This window comes from Hemitrygon akajei, chromosome 17, assembly GCF_048418815.1.
Source record: "Hemitrygon akajei chromosome 17, sHemAka1.3, whole genome shotgun sequence".
NCBI classification, from domain to species: domain Eukaryota; kingdom Metazoa; phylum Chordata; class Chondrichthyes; order Myliobatiformes; family Dasyatidae; genus Hemitrygon; species Hemitrygon akajei.
In genome coordinates this window covers 27149141-27170300 of record NC_133140.1, presented here as the reverse complement: position 1 = coordinate 27170300, position 21160 = coordinate 27149141, and the positions used below count along the sequence as shown (strand labels likewise).

General features: G+C 43.3%; 1 protein-coding gene across 3 annotated transcripts in view; it reads left to right on the top strand.

Annotated features, from left to right (window-relative positions):
* Window positions 1-19688, top strand: part of ldhd (lactate dehydrogenase D) — a 65020-nt gene extending 45332 nt beyond the window's left edge. For 2 of the 3 annotated variants that reach the window (XM_073069811.1, XM_073069809.1), the window contains 4 exons: window positions 942-1069; window positions 1156-1246; window positions 9653-9764; window positions 19253-19688. In XM_073069811.1, the coding sequence (XP_072925912.1) occupies window positions 942-1069; window positions 1156-1246; window positions 9653-9764; window positions 19253-19427 (506 nt within the window). In that variant the 3' untranslated portion in view covers window positions 19428-19688. The remainder of the gene's footprint in view (window positions 1-941; window positions 1070-1155; window positions 1247-9652; window positions 9765-19252) is intronic. The other variant, XM_073069810.1, reaches the window with a different exon arrangement.
* Window positions 19689-21160: the final 1472 nt, after the last annotated feature.

The window sequence follows — 21160 nt, the reverse complement described above, 5'->3', positions numbered from 1 at the left end:
TGTAACAGCTAAGGACAGGGCAGTTCTTCTCCAATCACTGCAAAGTCCCACTTTTTACTGTTTCCTGTCAACCAGTTTTCAAGCCATCCACGTACTTTAACCCCCATTTCTTGTGCTTCAAAGACCTTCAGAATACCCAAATAAACCACATCCACAGTCAAAAAACCCTCATGGGTTTGCCAAACACTACCTAGTTATTTGCATAAATCCACACCAATTTTGTCTAATTCTATTAATATTTTCCAAGTGTCCTCTTCCTGCATCACATGAAACAGAACACAGGCCCTTCAACCCATGATGTTGTGCCATGATTGACCTTTTAACCGACTCCAAAGTCAGTCTAACCCTTCCCTCTCACATAGCCCTCCATTGTTTTCACCTGCATGCCTATCTAAGAATCTCTTAAATGTTCCAAATGTAACACTTCTACCAGCATCTTGGCAGCGCATTCCACACAGCCACCACTCCCTGTGTAAAAAAAAAACCTACTTCTGACATTTCCCCTATACTGTCCTCCAATCACGTGAAAATTATACCTTCTCATTTTAGCCATTAGACTAAATTGACTCAAATTATTCTCTGTTATTGATGTTAGACAAACCATTTTTTTGTTTTTCTTATTCTCTCACCTTTTTTTTTAAATAATGGGGTTACATTTGCCACCCTCCCATCTGCACAATCTCTTCTGTGATCTACAGAATTTTGGGAAGTATGAACCAAGCATCTAGCATTTCCTTGGATACTTCCTTTCATCAGTTGGAATGCAGAATTGTCAGCTTTCAATCTCGATAAATTCTTTAGCACTGTTTTTCTTTTATTTCTCCCTTTAATTAAACAGTTAGACCAAACGAACAGACTTTACCTCGCCACACAGAATCTCGTGCCCTCCGTTTCTCAGTGGGATGCATACCGTTTCATATTTGTCTTTGATTGCTTTTCAGCTGAAATAGTGAAGGGCAACAAGGGCTCTGATTACATTTGGGCGAAAGACCAAGAAGCCCGGGATAAACTCTGGCACGCACGGCACAACGCATTTTACGCTGTTCGCGCCTTCCGCCCTGGCTCTCAGGTGAGGCAGCTTCATCCTTCCTTTCCACCATTCCAACAAGCTTTTCACACAAGTCAACTGACTGACAAATCTCCTTCACCTTGAAGGTTTATTCTACAGATGTGTGTGTTCCACTCTCAAAGCTATCAGAAATCATTGTGACAACTAAAGACGACATGATAGAGTCAAAGCTTACAGGTTAGTGATTGCCACAGAAGGACTTATATCGCTGGCATTCTAGGATCCGCTTTCAAATCTTGTTTCCTTAACTTGGAATGATCAGAATCAGAATTAGGTTTATCAACATGGATAATATGTCATGAAATCTTGTGGCAGCAATGCAGTGCAATCCATAAAATATATATAAATAAATAATGTGAAAACAGAGCAAATTAGTGAGGTGGTGTTCATGGACTATACAGAAAGTTCATGGCAGAGGGGAAAGAGTTGTTCCTAAATTGTTGAGTGTACCTCGTCAGGATCCTGCAGCTTCTGCTGATGAGAAGAGGGCATGTCTTGGATGATGAATGCCACCTTCTTGACAGACTGCCTTTTGAGGTTGTCATCAATGGTGGGGAGGGTGCCCATGATGGAGTCTATGACCCTCTGCAGTTTTGTTCATCCTGTACGTTGGAACCTTCATACCATGCAGTAATGAAACCAGTTAGAGTGCTCTCCACGCACCTGTGGAAATTTGTTAATGAAGCAGAGTTGCTGGCATGCCTTTGTAATAGCATCAATACGTTAGGCCTGATGTTCAGGAAATTGTTGCTGCTCACCCTTTCTAAAGCTGACTCCTTGACGAGGACTGGTGTGTGTTTTCTCTACTTCACAGCTGCTGTCACTGGTGTTTAGTATCACTTTGCATCATGATCTGCAACGACTCAAAATTTTGCTTCCAGTAGTCAGCCTGTGAAAAAATGGGCTAACCACTTTTGTCGATGGCTACAGATGTGCAGATGAAGGGAAAGCTGCTAACTTTTTCCAAGCATTAGCATTGGATCTGTTAATGGCAAGGGTACTGAAATAGCCAGTACAGTCTAACACTTTCGATATAACACTGAGTCATGTCATCTGCAGAGATTCTCTGATGACACAGCAATAGTTGGGTGCATAAAGTGACCATGGGAGCATGAGTAAAAGTCCCTGGTGGAGGACTTTGTCAAATGGTACAAGCTGAATCATCTGCGGCTCAACACGGGTGATGCCAACAGACTCAAAAAACTGATTAGAAAGGCTGTTTGATATAGGAGTCAAACTGGACATACTGGAGGCTGTGGTAGAACAAAGAACCCTATGGAAAATCCTGCCTATTCTGGACGATGTTTCTCACCCTCTGCGTGCCACCTTGGCTGAACAGAGCAGCACTTTCAGTAACAGACTAAGACAACTGCGCTGCTCCAAAGAGCACCATGTGAGGTCATTCCTACCCTCAGCCATTATGCTCTCTAATAAGCCAACCTATAGCCGAGGAAATGAAAACCTCTCCTGTTAGACTGTTTGAGGTAACTTTTTTTTTCTTACTCCTCTTCTAAGACTAAGGAATCTCCTATCAATACAACTCTTCTGGGCCACAGCACCAGACTCAGTGCCAGAGACATGGTCACTGTGGCTCCCCCTAGAAGGTTGGCCCCATCAACAGTATCTAAAATTATATACTTATTATTGAGGTGAACGGCCGGCCACAGGTGTACCCTGCACCTCCTTCTCTGACAGTCAACCAGCTGCCTGTCTCCTGCAGCCCAGGGTGACTACCGCACTGCAGCTTCTGAATTATCACCTTGTAGCGGTGTGCTACACGCAGCGCTAAAATAACGACACGGAGTCGGTAAACTGCAATTAAAGAAGATTTTATTCGAACTTCACAGCCTTGCTTTAAAGCCTCCTTCATCCCGCCCTCCCCGGGCGCGGATGCTGTAAGGGGCACGTACTCACAAACCCCCGCAGGCTTTTCCCTTTGTTGGTGAAGCAGACCTGGCCTTTGTGCCGGCGCGCTGGCTAATTGTGAGCCGGTTCGAGTGCGCTGGGAAGTGGGTCGCCACATAACCCCCCCCCCCCCCCCCAGAACCGGCGATACACCCCCCCAACCCCCCCAATGTCCACAGTCTGGTGGGCCGGACCCTGTTTGGGAGGTCGGCCTCTGCGCCGCGGTGCCGGAAACTCGTCCGGTTGTGCCAAGTCCACATGGGCCGGTTTGAGTCGGTCCACCGTGGAAACCTCCTCTCTCCCCCCAACCTCCAGCACGAACGTGGACCCATTGTTCCTGAGCACCATAAACGGCCCCTCGTAGGGCCGTTGCAGTGGTGGCCGATGCCCGCCCCGTCGTACAAACACAAACTTACAGTTCTGCAGGTCTTTGGGTACGCAGGTCGGGTTCTGCCCATGCTGTGAAGTGGGTATGGGGGCCAGGTCACCGAGCCTCTCGCGTAGTCTGCCCAGGACTGCTGTGGGTTCTTCCTCTTGCCCCCTTGGGGCTGGTATGAACTCCCCGGGGACGACCAGGGGTGCGCTGTACACCAACTCGGCCGACGAGGCATGCAGATCATCTTTGGGCGCCGTGTGGATGCCGAGTAGGACCCAGGGAAGCTCGTCCACCCAGTTAGCTCCTCTCAGGCGGGCCATGAGAGCCGACTTTAGGTGACGGTGGAAACGCTCCACCAGGCCGTTCGACTGTGGGTGGTAGGCAGTGGTGTGGTGCAGCTGTGTCCCCAAAAGGCTGGACATAGCTGACCACAGGCTGGAGGTGAACTGGGCGCCTCTGTCGGAGGTAATGTGGGCTGGTACACCAAAGCGGGACACCCAGGTGGCGATCAGTGCCCGGGCACAAGATTCGGAGGTGGTGTCGGTGAGCGGGATCACCTCTGGCCATCTTGTGAACCGGTCCACGATAGTCAGGAGGTGCTGTGCTCCGCGCGACACTGGCAGGGGGCCCACGATATCCACATGAATGTGGTCGAAACGCCGGCGGGTGGGGTGGAACTGCTGCGGCGGAGCTTTGGTGTGCCGCTGCACCTTGGCCATCTGGCAGTGCAGGCACGTTCTGGCCCAGTCACGGACCTGCTTGCGGAGACCGTGCCAAACGAACCTGCTGGAGACCATCCGGACGGTAGTGTGGATGGAGGGGTGCGCCAAGTTATGAATGGAGTCGAAAACACGTCGTCGCCAAGGTGACGGGATGACGGGACGGGGCTGGCCGGTGGCGACGTCAAAGAGTAGGGTCCTCTCACCTGGGCCTACGGGGAGATCCTGGAGCTGCAAACCGGAGACTGCGGTTCTATAACTCGGGATCTCCTCGTCTGCCTGCTGCGCCTCTGCCAGCGCCTCAAAGTCTCTGCCGGGGGTCGCTGAAATCCGCGTCGGACAGCAGCAGGCATATGTCCTCGGGCAGCTGCTCCAGGAATGCCTGCTCAAACATGAGGCAGGGTTTGTGTCCGTCGGCCAGAGACAACATCTCATTCATTAAAGCCGATGGAGGTCTGTCCTCCAAACCATCCAGGTGCAGTAAACGGGCAGCCTGCTCGCGCCGTGAGAGTCCGAAAGTCCTTAGGAGTAGGACTTTGAATTCCGTGTACTTGCCGTCCGCCGGGGGAGACTGTACGAACTCCGCAACCTGGGCCGCTGTGTCCTGGTCGAGGGAGCTCACCACGTAGTAGTAACAGGTGTCCTCTGAGGTTATCTGCCGAACGTGGAATTGGGCTTCTGCTTGCTGGAACCAGAGGTGAGGTCGCAGCGTCCAGAAGCTTGGCAGTTTCAACAAAACTGCATGAGCAGATGCGGCGTCGGTCATCTCCGGTCCAAAAATTGTTTGGACCGTCGGGGTCACCAATTGTAGCAGTGTGCTACACGCAGCGCTAAAATAACGACACGGAGTCGGTAAACTGCAATTAAAGAAGATTTTATTCGAACTTCACAGCCTTGCTTTAAAGCCTCCTTCATCCCGCCCTCCCCGGGTGCAGATGCTGTAAGGGGCACGTACTCACAAACCCCCGCAGGCTTTTCCCTTTGTTGGTGAAGCAGACTTGGCCTTTGTGCCGGCGCGCTGGCTATTTGTGAGCCGGTTCGAGTGCGCTAGGAAGTGGGTCGCCACAACCTCCTCATTCTCCTGTATGAGTCAAAGGTCATCGAGCTGCAGCTTCAGTTCCTTAATATGTTCTTCGAGGAGCTGCAACGCGGTGTACTTGACACAGATATGTTTATCTGAGAGATTGGAGGTCCCCAGACTTCCCACATCCCACGCAGAGTACAAAACATTGCCCCTGGAGCCAATCTCACTAATCTACTATGCCCTCACAGATGAGGAACAAACAAAAATGGGGTGGGGGGAGAGAGAGGGGGAGAGGAAGGGGTGAGAGGGGGGAGAGGGAGAGAGAGAGAGAGAGGACAATGTACCTCACCCAAACCTGATGAGCTAAAGCCACACGAAACACTGGCACACTCAAAAGAATGGCTGCTCCACTTGTACGTAAATTATTCTTATTGACCCTTTCTAATGAAACCTCCTTGCTGATTGGTGGATCCTCAAATCAGAACAACTGCTGCTAAACTTTGCCTTCAAATCTCAATCTTTGCCCTCAAATCTCAATCTTTGCCCTGATTGAAAAGTAGCTCTTTTCACACACCCCTGGTGTAGATTTTCCAACTCAGACTCGGAGATGTCAGAAACAACCGGGAGTGAAAATGAAACAATTTCACTACCTCACCAGTTAGGAACTATAAAAAATTTGAAGGCACTGATAATCATCTTGAATGTTGCAATTAAAATGAAGATTTAGAGGATGCAATCATTGAAGGCAGTCCATTATCTACACTAAACATGATGAAGGGTCTTGGCCCGAAATGCCGACTGTTTATTCATTTCCATAGATGCTGACTGGCCTGCTGAGTTCGTCTTGCATTTTGCATGTGTTGCATTATCTGCACTAGGGGTCTGTGTTCATTTGTATCAATCAGAAGAACAGGGCAGCGATGAATTCTTCTATCGATAACTAATGCACAATCCTGACGAAGGGTCTCGGCCCGAAACGTCGACAGCGCTTCTCCCTATAGATGCTGCCTGGCCTGCTGTGTTCCACCAGCATTTTGTGTGCACAATTTTATAATACTGTATTAGTATTGGTAGTGTTCTGATTTGTTTTGTATTTCATTTAAATACATAAATTGTAGTTTGTCTTTTTTTTTAATATACCTTTTTAACTATTTCCATGAAACTTCAGCTAATTGGGGTCAAAATGCACAATGTGTCCCAATTAACTGGAACCCAGTGTATATAAAATACAGTCATAAGTTAAAGGGCAGATATGGAATAAAATGTGCATAAATACCAACATGTATGTACAAGGGAAATAACATTGTAAAAAGAGGTTTAAAGTATTTACAATGCAGTACAGTGATGGGGTAATAGATAACGCCAGAAGATGGGAGGTGTCTATCTTAAGTGGTTGATCAGATTAACTGCCTGGGGAAGAACTTTTTATGATGATGTGAAGTTAGTCTTTATTGAGCTTCCCAGAAGGGAGCTTTTGGAAAAGGCAGTTTGCAAAGTGGGTAGTATCTGCAATGATTTTTTTTCCTGCTTGCTCCTTTGTCCTGGACACATACAAGTCCTGCAGGAATGGTATACTGCAGCTAATGACCTTTCCTGCTGAGCTGACCGTTTGCTGTAGTTTTCGTATATATGTTGCACTGAACCAGCTGTAATGGTTGATATGAGGATGCTCTCTATGATGGCAGAGCAGAATTGTGCTTATATATAAGAGAGTTCCTGAGACTCATGGTCCTCTGAAAGAGGAAGATAAAAATTCTATCTGAAATGAGTCATTATCATCACATCTCATGTCGTATGACGGAGGCAATCATGACCTCATGACCATGATTGTTCTTGGCAATTTTTTTTCCTACAGAAGTGGTTTCTTCTGGGCAGTGCCTTTACCAGGTGGGTGACCCCCAACCATTATCAATACTCTTCAGAGATTGCCTAGTGTCAGTGGCCACATAGCCAGGACTTGTGATAATGCACCAGCCTCTCATACAACCATCCACCCCCTGCTCCCATGGCTTCACGTGACCCTGATTGGGGGTCTAAGCAGGTGCTACACCCTGCCCAAGGGTGGCCGGCAGGCTAGTGGAGGGGAGGGGCACCTTAACCTCCTTTGGGAGAGACGCAGCACCAACCCCACCCAACCATTTAAATGGGTAGCCCCTTATTTTTAAACTCTAATCTTTAGCTCTAGATTATCCCACAAGAATCTCTACATACACCATGAGCCCTCAAGATCCTATGTGTCTCAATCAAATTGCTCCCTAAGTTTTCTAAAATCACAGAGATATGGTACAAGTCTGCCTGTCTGAGCTTTCCTCCTAATGCAACCCAGCCATTTTAGGTATTGCTTCAGTAAACACTCTCTGAATTGCTTTCAGCACATTACATAAGGAGACCCAGTACCCCAGGTATGTGTCGTATAATAACCTCCCTACCTGGGTATTCAGTTCCCATAAATATTGAAAGCACCAAGCTTTCTTAGCACTTTCTGGCCTTTGCAAGTCACCCTAGAGTTCTGCAATCTCTCAGGATTTCGGCAACATTCTGCTTTTTATAATTTTTTCTCTCAGAATGAACAATTATTGAACAGTATTTTCCTTTTGCTAATTATGTGCCCACTCTCTTAACTCATTTATATTTCCTGTAATCTCTGTGTCCTGTTCACAACTGACTTTACTACCTATCTTTGTTTTGCCCGCAAGTTTAGTAATCACATATTGCCCCCTAATGCTTTTATTCCACGCCATTTATATAAATTCAAATAAATTTATTATGGAGGTATGTATCTGTTATCATATATGTTTTCTCACAGGCCTTTACAGGGAGAAAGAAATACAATAGAAATTTACAATACATTAACGAAGAATGACAAACAACCAATGTGCAATAGAAGATAAACTGAGCAAATAAATGTAAAACTGAGAACATGAGTTGTAAAGAGGCTGTAGGTTGTAAAATTAGTTCAGTGTAGTGGTCAATGAAGTTATCCACATCGATTTAGGAGCCTGATGGGTGTTGGTTAATAACTATTCCTGAACCTGATTATGTGGGACTTAAGGCTTCTGCCAAATGATAGGGGCGAAAAGAGGGCAAGTCCTGGATAGTTGGTGTCTTTGATGATGGATACCGCTTTCTTGTGGCAGCACTCCATGTAGATGTACTCAAACTTGTAAAAATCTAAAGCCCCAGCATCCATCGTGTGGTACACCATCGGTTACGTTTTGCCAACCAGTACAAGACCCATCCACACCTACTCCCAATTCTGAGGATCACCTAGAAGGGTAGACACACTAACACCAGCTTGCTGGAGGAGGCTAACGTGAACAGCATCTCCACCACAATAAAGCAACAACTCCAATGGATGAGCCACGTCATTCAGATGCCTAACTCTTGTCTCCCCAAACAGATACTTTACCTCTAGTTGAAGAAAGGACATTGAGCCCCTGGTAGGCAAAGGAAATGCTTCAAAAATAATATCAAAATTAGCCTGAAGAAATTCAACTTTGCATCTAAAAATTTGGAAGATATTGTACTCAATAGATGCAGGGAATAAATATATGTTCAAAAGGGAGCTGTACAACATGAGATTGACCTCTACAGAGAACAAGTGGCAGCTATGAAAGGAGAGAATGGAAGACCCAACCGCTAACCTTACCACCATTCACCATCAGAATAGTTGGATCATGAGAACCCCTAATAGATAACCCCCTAGGTCAGTGAACATCTTAATCAACTTGAGTGATCATGCTACTACTACTCTTCATTCCACTTGCTAGCCAATCTTCAATCATATCAGGACACTGACTCTCTTTCACTCACTTCTACTCTTGGTCATAGACTCTGCTGAGGCCAAACCAGCAGCAGAGGGCAGTCCTTCACTACACATCTGGCTGCTGACAACACGGCAGCTGAGAAAGATTGTGGGGTAGGTGGGAGAAAGGATAAGGGGTAGGAAAAGAGGAAGCGGGGGGAGGAGAGAGGAAGAGGTGGTCAGGAAACTAGGTTTGGTTAAGGAGCAAAGGGAGTTGAGGAGCAGGGTTGTGGAATAGGGAAGGGCTCTAAGACAAGGGGTAAGAGAGCAGTGGGTGGAATAAAGGAAAGAGTGGGTCGTTGGGTGAGAGGTAGAGAAGAGACAGGAAGCAAGTGAGGACAGGAGAAGATGAGGAAGAGTTTGATGGTGTGCGGCAAAGAGAGGTGGACTAAGAAAAAGGAAGATGAAACCAGGAAATGTTTCCCCCTGATAATCAATTGAAGTTCTCAGGCTGAAAAAAAGTTTGTTAGTGATATAGACAAAAGGTAAGGTAATGATCTGAGGTGCAGAATGGCCAAGACCTTAGTCAAAATAGGAATAGGATTGAGGAAGAGAACCTTCTGTTTACTGTATATTAACAAAGAGGAAAATGAAACATTGTCTTTTGAGAAAATGGTCAATGTCAATGAGCATTACTAGAATCTCAGTAAACTGGTTAAACATTGTTAGGGCTTTAATTTGTTCTTATTTTTTCTCTATCTTTTCATTCTACATGATGCAAAATAACTAATAGACTGTCTGGTTCTAATTTAAGGAACTATAGTAGGCCACGTAGGAGATGGCAACTTCCACTGCTTGATGTTGATAGACCCAGAGGACAAGGATGAGACGAGAAGGATGAAAGAGTTTGCTGACAGATTGGGCAGGTACAGTAACAATATTTAACTTAGAACATATACATCAAAGGATGAACAAGGTCATTGAAAACTCAGGAGACATGCCCCAAAAACATTTCAAGCTCACTGGCCTGAGAATTAATCTTGTTGCCTCCCTTCCCCGATGACAACCCATTTGAAATACGGCTTCTAGTTCGAAGTAAATTTATTATCAAAGTACATATATGTCACCACATACAACCCTGACATTCATTTTCTTACAGGCACACTCAATAAATCCATACTAGATTAACAACCATAATAGATTCAATGAAAGAACCGCACCAACTTGGGCATCCAACCAGTGTGCAAGACAACAAGCTATGCAAATACAAAAAGAAAGAATTAATAATAATAATAAATAAGCAATAAATATCAAGAACACGTGATGAAGAGTGCTTGAAAGTGAGTCCATGGGTTGCGGGAACACTTCAATGATGGGGCAAGTGAAGATGAATGAAGTTACCCTTTTGGTTCAAGAGTCTGATGGTTGAGGGGTAATAACTGTTTCTAAACCTGCTTGCATGAATCTTGAGGCTCCTGGGCAGCAGTGAGAAAAGAACATGTCCTGGTTGGTGGGGGTCCCAGAAATTGGATGCTACTTTCCTACGACAATGCTTCACATAGATGTGTTCAATGGTGAGGAGGGCTTTACCCATGATGGATTGGGCAGTATGCACTACTTCTATATGATTTTCCGTTCAAAGGCATTGATGTTTCCATACCTGGCCATGATGCAGCCTGTCAATATACTCTCCACCACACATGTATAAAAGTTTATCAAAGTTTTAGATGTCATGCTTTCTTTGTAATTGCACTTATATGCTGGGCCCAAGACAGGCTCTCCAAAATGATAACACCAATGTTGCTGACCTTCTTCACCTCTGATCCCCTGGCGGGGACTGGCTCTTAGACCTCTTGTTTCCTCCTCTTGAAGTTGATAATCAGGACCTTGGTCTTGCTGACACTGAGTAAGAGGTTATTGCTGTGGCACCACTCAGCAGATTTTCAATGTCCCTCCAGTATGCTGATTCATCTCCACTTTTGATTCGGCCTATGACAATGGTGTCATCAGCAAACTTGAATGTGGGATTGGAGCTGTACTTAGCCCCACAGTCATAAGTGTGAAGTGCGTAGAACAGGGGGCTAAGTACACAGCTTTGTGGTGCACTTGTGCTGATGGAGATTGTGGAGGAGATGTTGTCAATCTGAACTGACTGGGATCTGCAAGTGAGGAAATTGAGCATCCAATTGCACAAAGAGGCACTGAGGCCAAGGTCTTGAAGACTATTGATTAGTTCTGAGGGGATGATGGTATTGAATGCTGAGCTGTAGTCATTAAAGAGCATACTGATGCATGGTGAACAGATTATCCAGGTTTGAGTGAAGAGCTACTGAGATGGCATCTGCTGTAGACATGCTGCTCTGGTAGGCAAATTGGAGCGGATCCAAGTCACTTCTCAAGCAGGAGTTATTATGTTTAATCACCAACCTTTCAGAACACTTTATTACTGAGTATGGACATTAATCATTAAGGCAGGTTACCATGTTCTCCTTAGGTACTGGTGTAAGTGGTCTGCTTGAAGCAAGTGAGTACCTCAGACTGCTGAGGTGGTAGGTTAAATATCTCAGTGAACACTCCAGCCAGATGATCAGCACAGATCTTTAGTACTTCCCCAGATACCCCATTTGGGTTGGATGCTTTTTGTGGGTTCCCCCTTCTGAAGACTTCGCACTTTGGTTTCTGAGACTGAAATCACAGGATCATCAAGAGCTATGGGAGTTTGTGATGATTCTGACGGTCAAAGTGGCATTGAGCTCATCGGGAAGCAAAGCACTGCTGTCACCTATGTCGCTTGATTTTACTTTGCAAGAGGTGATAGCATTCAAGCCCTGTCGAACATCCTTCATTGATTCAATTTTAGTCCAGAATTGCCACTTCACCCATGAAATGGCTTTCTGTAGCTGGACCTCTTGTCACTCTCTTGGTCATCAGACTTGAATGCTTCTGACCCGGCCCTCAGCAGACTCTGAATAATTTTGTGGGGACATATTTGACTTAAAACTGTTTGAATAAAGTTAACACAAGTCTCTGACAACATATGTGTATAATGCAGTAAAATATTCTGGGTGTTCCACCAAGAAGTATTACACAAGTGACAGTAAGCTTGGTCAGAGAGAAAAGCAGAGAAGTTGGGTTTTCAAGGATTGGTAGCCTAAGACATGACTACTAATGGTGGAGAGCAGAAAAGTTGGCAGAGGAACACTGAGACTTTAAGAGGTCAATGAAACTCTGTTCTCACAATTCATCCATGTTCAGCTCTGCCTTCTGGTGCAGTGGGTGTGAAGTTGTGACTGTGTGGGTTTGGTCCATGTGCTTCAGCATTCTCCCACAGCCCAGAGAGATGCTGACTGGCAGTTCATTTGCTACTGTAAGTTTTGCTCAGTGTGATTGTCGGAGGGTGGGGATTGATGGGCATGTGAGAGAGAATAGATTACAGGAAAATGGACGAGGGAATGGTCTGATGGTACCTCCCTGGCAGCCAGAATCAGAATCACTGACAAATATTGTGAAATTTGTTGTTTTGCAGCAGCATTACAGTGCAATACATTATAAATTACTAAAAGTTACAATAACAAATATATAAAAAATAAATAATAGCGCAAAAAGACTGCATCAAGCATTGACTTGATGGGCTGAATGCTCTCCCATGTTAAGAATGATCCTATCCTATCAAAGAATGATCTGGTTAGGATTCTGTATATACAGTGCCTTGAAAAAGTATTCAGCCCCCATAACTATTTACACATTTTACTATCATTTTCTGAATTTAAAATATATTCAAGTTGGATTTTATGGGCTAATCTACAAAGCATTGCAACACACACAAAATGCTGCAGGAACTTTGGCAGGCCAGGCAGCATCTATGGGAAAGAGTACAGTCAACGTTTCGGGCCGAAACCCTTCATCAGGACTGGAGAGAAAAAAAGATGAGGAGTCAGAGTTGGAAATTAGGGGAAGGGGAGGAAAAAACACAAGGTGATAGGTGAAACTGGGAGGGGGGAGGGTGACGTGAAGACCTGTAAAATTGATTGGTGAGAGAGATACAGGGTTGGAAAAGGAGGAACTCTAATAGCAGAGGACAGTAGGCCATGGAAGAAAGAAAGTTGGGGAGGAGCACCAGAGGGAGGCAGTGGGCAGGCAAGGTGAGAAAGGAAAAACGGGATGGTGAATGGAGAAGGGGGGACATTACTAGAAGTTTGAGAAATCAATGTTCATTCCATTAGGTTGGAGGCTACCCAGACTGAATACAAGTTGCTGCTCCTCCAACTTGAGTGTGGCCTCATTGCAACAGTACAGGAGTCCATGGATTGATGTATCAGAATGCAAATGGGAAGTAGAAGTAAATGGGTGGCCACTGGGAGATCCCGCTTTTTCTGGTGGATGGGGCGTACGTGCTCGGCGAAGCCGTCTCCCTATCCAAGCTGAGTCTCACTGATGTACAGGAGGCCACACCGGGAGCACCAGGCACAATATTTGACCCCAACAGACTCACAGATGAAGTGTCACCTCACCTGGAAGGACTGTTTGGAGCCCTGAATGGTGGTGAGGGAGGAGCTGTAGGGGCAGGTGTAGCACTTGTTCCGCTTGCAAGGACAAGTGCCAGGAGGGAGAATGGACGAGGGTGTCGTGTAGGGAGTGATCTTCAAAACATCATGCTAAATCAAAAGACAAATTACAAAATCTGTCAACAATTTACTAAAAATTAAAAACCAAAACTGTGAGGCTATTCATTGAGGTATTCATTCGCTTTGTAATTACTACTCTCACTTTCCCCAAGTACAGCACATTACCTTAGGAACTCACCCACTTCGTTGATGTGGAAAATTGAATGATCACCTGTTTTCCACGAATTCATAGAATAAACACCGCCTCTCTCTGTGAGGGCCCAACCGTATGGTAGATTTCCAACAGACCAAACGAAATGAAAACAAAAAAGCATTCAAAAGACAAGTCAGGGAAATGATAATAAAGAAGCACATATCTGGGGAAGGGTAGACACCATCTCAAAGGCACTGGACATACCTCAGAGAGTGCAGTCCATCGTGAAAAAGTGCAAAAAATATGAAACCACCACCATACTGCATAGTCAGGCCACCCTTCTAAACTTGGTCGCTGGAGAAGAATGGCACTTGTAAGAGAGGCTCCTGTGATGCAACAGTCACCCTGAGTGAGCTGCAGAAGTCAGCGGCTGCAGCTGGAGATGAAGTTCATGACTCCACAATCTCTTGCACAAGAAAGGCATTTATGGAAGAGTGGCAAGGAGAAGGCCCTGGCTAAAAAAAAGGAATCTCTTTCCTCATAAAGATTTTGTAAAGCATCACTTAGAAGATACTTAATAACGTGGAAGCAGGTCTTGTGGTCAGATTAGAATAAAGTGGGACTTTTTGGCCTCAACGCTAAACGATACGTGTGGTGTAAATCTAATACTGCGCATCAACCAGGTAACACCATCCCTACTGTAAAGTATGGTGGATGTAGCATTATGCTATAGGGATGCTTTTCAGCAGCAGGGACGGGAACTCTGGGAAGGTGAATGCTGCTAAATAAAGAGAGATCCTGGATAAAAGCCTGTTAGCCTCTGCCAGAAAGCTTAAACTGGGGAGGAAGTTCCTCTTTCAGCAGGAAAGTGACCCAAAACACACTGCCAGAGCAACCGTGCAGTGGCTTCAGTTGAAGGAAATCGGTGTCCTTGAGTGGCCCAGTCAGTCATGACCTTCAACTGATTGAATATCTCTGGCAAGACCTTAAGATTGCTGTCCACTGCCACTCCCCATCTAACCTGGCACAGCTTGAGCAATTTTACAAGAAGGAATGGGCAAATCTTGCTCCATCATGATGTGCAAAGCTAATAATGGTTTAACTAAGGACTGAGCAAAGGGGAATGAATACTTTTGAATTGCTGACAATTTCACGTTTAAAACTTCTGGTTTTCCATGTTTTACAATTTTCTCTGTTTTTGGAATCTACTATGGGGGAAAAAAGAGCATGTGATTCACAAATAAAAATTCTCAGTTAAATTGATCAAAATCCCTGGTTGTAATCTTGATTTATGTGAACAAAGGCTGGGGCTGAATACTTTTACAAGGCACAGTATTTGTGGTATTGTTTATGTTCTATTCATTTAGTCATATAAGCCTACACACACTTCAATTTGATTGATGTTTCAGAGATTTCACATTTAGCATGGACTCCAACATTCCCAGAACTCAATTGAACTTTCCCCTTTACTAGCTAGCTTACATCTACTGAGATTACATAATGCTTGTTGTGTCCTGCTTCTGCATTTTAACAACCAAGTTTTGTGTGTTTCAAATGTCGGGCCGTTTATAGATCTTATCTTGCTCTTCCTCAGTCTGCCGACCTTGTGTTTTCACTCTTAATCCTCCATATGAATTTTGATTTTCACCACTTTAAAAGCCTTCTTTGAAACCTGTATTGATCCTGTAATTAGTGATCTTACTTGGATTAGCTTTGTTAACATAGAGCTTATTATGATAGCAACAGGTCCTCATGAAAAGGGAAAGAGATGCATTTAGATTCTCTGGAGCTGCTTTCCATCTGCCATCCGATTTCTGAAAGGACATTGAACCCATGAACACTACCTCATTTCTTTTTTATTTCTATTTTTGCACGACTTATTTAATTTAACTATTTAATATATATTTACTGTATTTCAGTTTTTCTCTATTATTATGCACTGCATTGTACTGCTGCCGCAAAGCGCCCAACTTTCCCGACATATCCCAGTGATCCTGATCCCGATTCCGATTCTGGTGAAATAAACTCAGTGGACACTTTATGAGGTACACCTGTACGTTAATGAAAATATCTGATCAGCCAATCATGCGGCAGCAACTCAATGCATTAAAAACATGCAGATATGGACGAGAGATTCTGTTCAGACGAAATATTATAATGGGGAAGAAATTTAAAATAGTTAGTGACTTTAACCGTGGAATAATTGTTGGTGCCAGACAAGGTAGTTTGAGTATCTCAGAAACTGCTGATCTCCTGGGATTTTCATGCACAACAGTCTCTGGAGTTTACAGGGAATGGTGTGCGAAAAACATAGATCCAGTGAGCCTGTGGGTGAAAATGCCTTGTTAATTAAAGAGGATAGAAGAGAATGGTTCAAGCTGATAGGAAGGCAACAGCAACTCAAGTAACTATGCATTATAAGAGTATTGTGCAGAAGAGTACATCTGAATGTACAACATGAAGAACTTTGAAGTGGATGGCTACAACAGCAGCAGACCACGAACATACACTCATTTGCCATTTTATTAGGTACAGGACCACTGAGTGTATATTGAGACGGAAATTGTACACAATAAGACACCTGGAACTAGAAGGTTGAGGGTCCAAAGAACCAGGGGCTCAAATCAAGAGGAGTGTTTTGGGTGTGCACGTAGTATTGTACACTCTTACACATCGGCAACATGAATGCATTCGACCAAATTAAACTGAACAGTCCTGCATCATAACAACAACTTGCTAAACAGTGTCCCCAACAAGAAATGTTGCTCCAGTGAATGGGATTAAATCAGGTCACCTGGGAGTAACAAGTCAGGCCCAGGAATAAGATTCTACATTCCCCAAAGATTGTTGCAAATATCAGAGCAGTTTCCCAGTGACAGCAGAAAGACTCACCTTGAGACAACAGGGCCACTGGAGAAGGTCCCATGAGTGAACTTGCAGATGGGCTGTGGATCACTGCACGATCAGCAACCTGCAGCCTTCAGACTGGTGCTGAAGTCTGTTTCTTCAGCCAGAGCCAGTGCCATTTCTTCTGTGTCTATCTGTCCTCGAGGGTTGCAGCAAGACCTCAGACGTAGAGTTAAGAGTCATAAAGCATGGAGACATATCCTTGTGCTCAACAAGTCGATCCAAGCAGCAGGTATCCATCTACACTAATCCTACGCCATTGCCACTTACTCATTCTACCACTCAACGACATAATAGGGCAAGTTACAAACCTCACAACCCGTATGTCTTTATTGGGAAGGAAACTGGAGCACAGAACACTACAACATGGTGTGGACACTTCAGCCCACTGTGTTGTACCAACCAGTGATCCATGATCAATAAAACCCTTCTCTCCTGCACAGCTCTTAGCCCTCTATTTCCTTTACATTCGCGTGCTTATATACATCTCTTAAATGTCCCTAATGTATTACCTTCTACCACCACTCATAGCAGTGCATTCCGGGCACTTACCATTATCTGTGTAAAAAGGCCTTTTTCCTTTTTCCATCTCCTTTTCACTCCTCACCTTAAACAGATGGATAAAGATTAGCTTTATTTGTCACATCTAAATCAAAACATACAATTAAATGCATTGTTGATGTCAAATCAGATCTGTGAGGATTGTTTTGAACAGCTTACAAGCATGGTCACGTTTCTGGTGCCAACGTAGCACGCTCACTCCATACTAACCCTAACCCGGATATCTTTGGACTGTGAGAGGAAACTGAAACACTTGGAGGAAACCTATGTACTCACAGGGAGAGTGTACAAACTGCTCATCGACAGTGGTGTGCTAAGTGGTATTGGCTGTTGGCACCCTGGGAAAAATGCACCAACTCCATCAACTCTATCTATGGCAAAGCAGAGCTCTCAGAGAAACAAGAGGTACACAGAAAAAACCCACATTGTCACAGGGGAATGTGCAGACTCTACACGGACATTGGGCTGGGGTCACAATCAGCCCAGGTTGCAGCCATCATAACTGCACCCTTAATATCATTGTACCCAGACACCGAGTAAGAATTAGTGTGGGAATCATCCATTTTAGTGCTGACCTTCACTTTAATCAAAGATGGTAAATGTTGTGTATTTAATATTTCAGTAATATTTGAGTAATTTTGTATATATTTTGTTTGATTAAGCATTCTTGTTCACTTAAATATTTCATTATGGATTATGTATGTGTCTCGCTTAAGCATGAAGTTAGACTCATATTTCAGACTCCCATGTCTTCATTTGAATTAGTTTAATGTTTGGAAGTTACATTGGTGACAAGGTATTTTTGAAACGAACCCAAGGTGGCTTCTCACCCGTTGAAGCGAAGCGAAGCATCTGAACTGAAAAACAATGCAAGGGACAGTGGGAAGAACCGCAGCCCAGTACGGCAGACTGTCAAGTTAAAAAAAATGCAGCACAGCAAATGTTCTTTGGAAGGGAAAACATGACTGAGTTTTTAACAAAAAGTGTTTGGAAATGGAGGAATTCACTGGTTCATAAAGAGTATGGATGATAATAATCATTAAAAAATGATCAGAAATGGCTGGCTACATCGGAATGATTGTTGTGTTTGGTTGCACAAGAAATAGCTGTCTCATATATACTGAGCTAATTGAACAGTGTTTTGAAGCAAATGAAATGGCCAATGCGAAATGATTACCAATTTTGCTGAGTGCACTGAGTTTAAAGACAAACAGTTTGCTTCGAAGTTTGACTGCTCCAACGAAAGCAGCAGAAATGAGCCTTGCTGTTATTGTGAAAGTAATGTGGGAACACTTAAACCAAAGCCATTGTTGATTGCAGAACACCTTAGGTTTCATAAGTGGAAGCAAAATGAAGGGGAGTCCATTCCAGCAATTTACAATGTGAAAACTAACAATATACAAGTAATATGTCTTACAGCAGAAATGAATGACGATTAATTAAAATAGAATTTGACACTGGCTTGGTCATTCCACAAAATAAGTTTGAAAGACATTTCAAAGATACTGAACTGAAGCCTGCAGATATCCAACTAAGAACTTATCCTGAAGAAAGTGGGATGCAGAGAGGGAAAAGCCGAGAAGAGAAGAAAGATGTCCAAAGCCACAGTCTCAGAGTCAGCTCGTACGATCACCATGGAGGAGTTCCCAGAATGAGATTGTTTCACAGCTGCAAGTTTCACCTGTCAAGCAGAGGGATCCTCTGGTCAGGAAAGCCATTATCCCTCAAGAGTAAGAAAGCCTCCACAGCAATTAAATATTTTGGTCTGGATGGGACAATTTAAAATTTACTGTGCTGAGGATGTCTGTAGATAGCAGTTGTATTATATCATATACTGTGTATATAGTTGAGGTGCATTCTACATTGAATTGTTTATGGCTAAGCAGGGAGGAGTGTTGTGCATTTAATATTTCAGTAATAATTGAATAATCTTGTATACGTATTGTTTGATTAAGCATTCTTGTTCGCTTAAATAATTTATTATGGATTATATGTATAAAGATGTGAATCGCCCAAGTTATCATGTTACCACGTGATATGCGTGCACCTCACTTAAAGTAAACATGAAGTTAGACTCACATTTTGGACTCCCATGTTTTCCATTGAATTAGTTTAATGATCTGAAGTTAGAAAGCATAACAGTAAAGGATAAGCGGGCTGATTTGGTCTTTTTTCCCTCCTTCCACAGGAGAGCCCTGGCTTTGCATGGCACCTGTACTGGAGAACACGGCATAGGCCTGGGTAAACAGCAACTCCTTACAGAAGAAATTGGTGCTGTTGGTGTGCAGGTGATGAGAGAAATTAAGACAGCGTTGGATCCAAAACACATTATGAATCCTGGCAAAATCCTACAGAGCATTTGAGAGGGAATTCCTTCTCACTGCTAATACTCATAGTTAGAATGTTATCAGGATCCTACACAAATTATAGATAAAGTTCCTCCAGTTTATGCTTGAATAATGTATCAGTTGATTTGATGAGAGATGAAACATTGCTTTCAGATTGTTAGCTTGCTGGATATAAGGCATGAACTACGATTAAAAATACAGCTAAATCATAAAGGAGTATGTCTGATCAAATTATGCTAAGACGTCCTAAATAAATTAGTGTTCTGAAAAAGAAAATATGCGTGTTTTTATTGCCGAATGCAATTTTCCTTTTTAGTTTACTATTTCCAACAACTTGGGAGATGTTGTTCACTAATTATTTTGCTGCATCTGATAAAGAAGATAAATGCTATTTCTTTGTTGAAAATTCAGCTGTAAAATAGAAAATGGTATTTCCCACCATGATTCAAACATTCTTGATGGAGATGGTTACTTATTGGCTGAAATGATATTCTCTCTCCTTCCCGTTTCACCTCCTTTCTTGTGACCTCCAGCCCAATCTCTCTTCTACTGTTGCATTTAAAGCCTTGTTCTAAAAGGCATACATGGTATTTTAAGCATTAGTGGAAGACACATAAACGCAAGTCGCACAGCAAAATGGCGGGAAAGCTGTGTTTGTCTTCAGATGGACTGCAATGTTGGTCTCTGGTTCAAATGATCGAGAGGTTTGCTTCTGCCTGGAGAACCACATGAGGCAATGTGCACAGGGTTTCTAAAAATCTCCAAGGATCACAAAGCACAACAAAATCTGTAGTTGCTGGAAATCAAAAGCAACACACACAAAATGCTGGAGGAACTCAGCAGGCTAGACAGCATCAATGGAAAAGAGTTAAAGTTGACATTTCGGGCTTTCGTCAGGATGAAGTATCTCAGCCCAAAATGTCAGTATTCACTCTTCCATAAATGCTGCCTGGCCTGCTGAGTTCCTGCAGCTAAAAAGATGTTTCATTTTCATTTCATTTTTTGAATCTTCTTATTGGTACATAATCTTCTACAGCTATAAAATGACACAAAACTTCAACAGATTAATATGTATACCACTAATAAAGCTGAAGAAAAAAAAGCTGATCGTAATATATAAAAATGTAAATATATATATAGAAAAAAAGGCAAAAAAAGAACCCCATCTAACTAATAAAAAATCCCCACTAACTACAAAAAAAAGGAAAAAAACCCATTAGGAATCAATCCCCTGGAGCAACACGTTTGACCATCATCTAAATATAAAAAAGGAGTCATCAACCGCCATTTCATATTTATATAAAAAAAATAAAATTGGAAGGAAACCATATAACTTAATTCAAATTAAATGATAATATTTGGCAAAAGAACCCCATCTTCTCTCAAAATCGAATCGAGGATCAAAAGTTCTACTTCTAATTTTTCCCAAACTGAGACGTTACTTGAGAAAACCATTCAATTAATTAGAGGAAGAAATATCTTTCCATTTTAATAAGATAGCCCTTCTTGCCAGTAGAGAAACAAATTCAATTACATGTTGATCTGAAGATGAACTATCCTGAATATGATGCGGAACTATTCCAAATAGAACAGTTAATCTATTAGGTTGTAAATTAATTTTCAGAGCTTTAGAAATTGTAGAAAATAAAGATTTCCAAAACAATTTTAATGAAGAACATGGCCAGAACATATGTGACAAAGTAGCTACTTCAGTTTTACATCTATCGCAGTAGTTGTCCATACTAGGA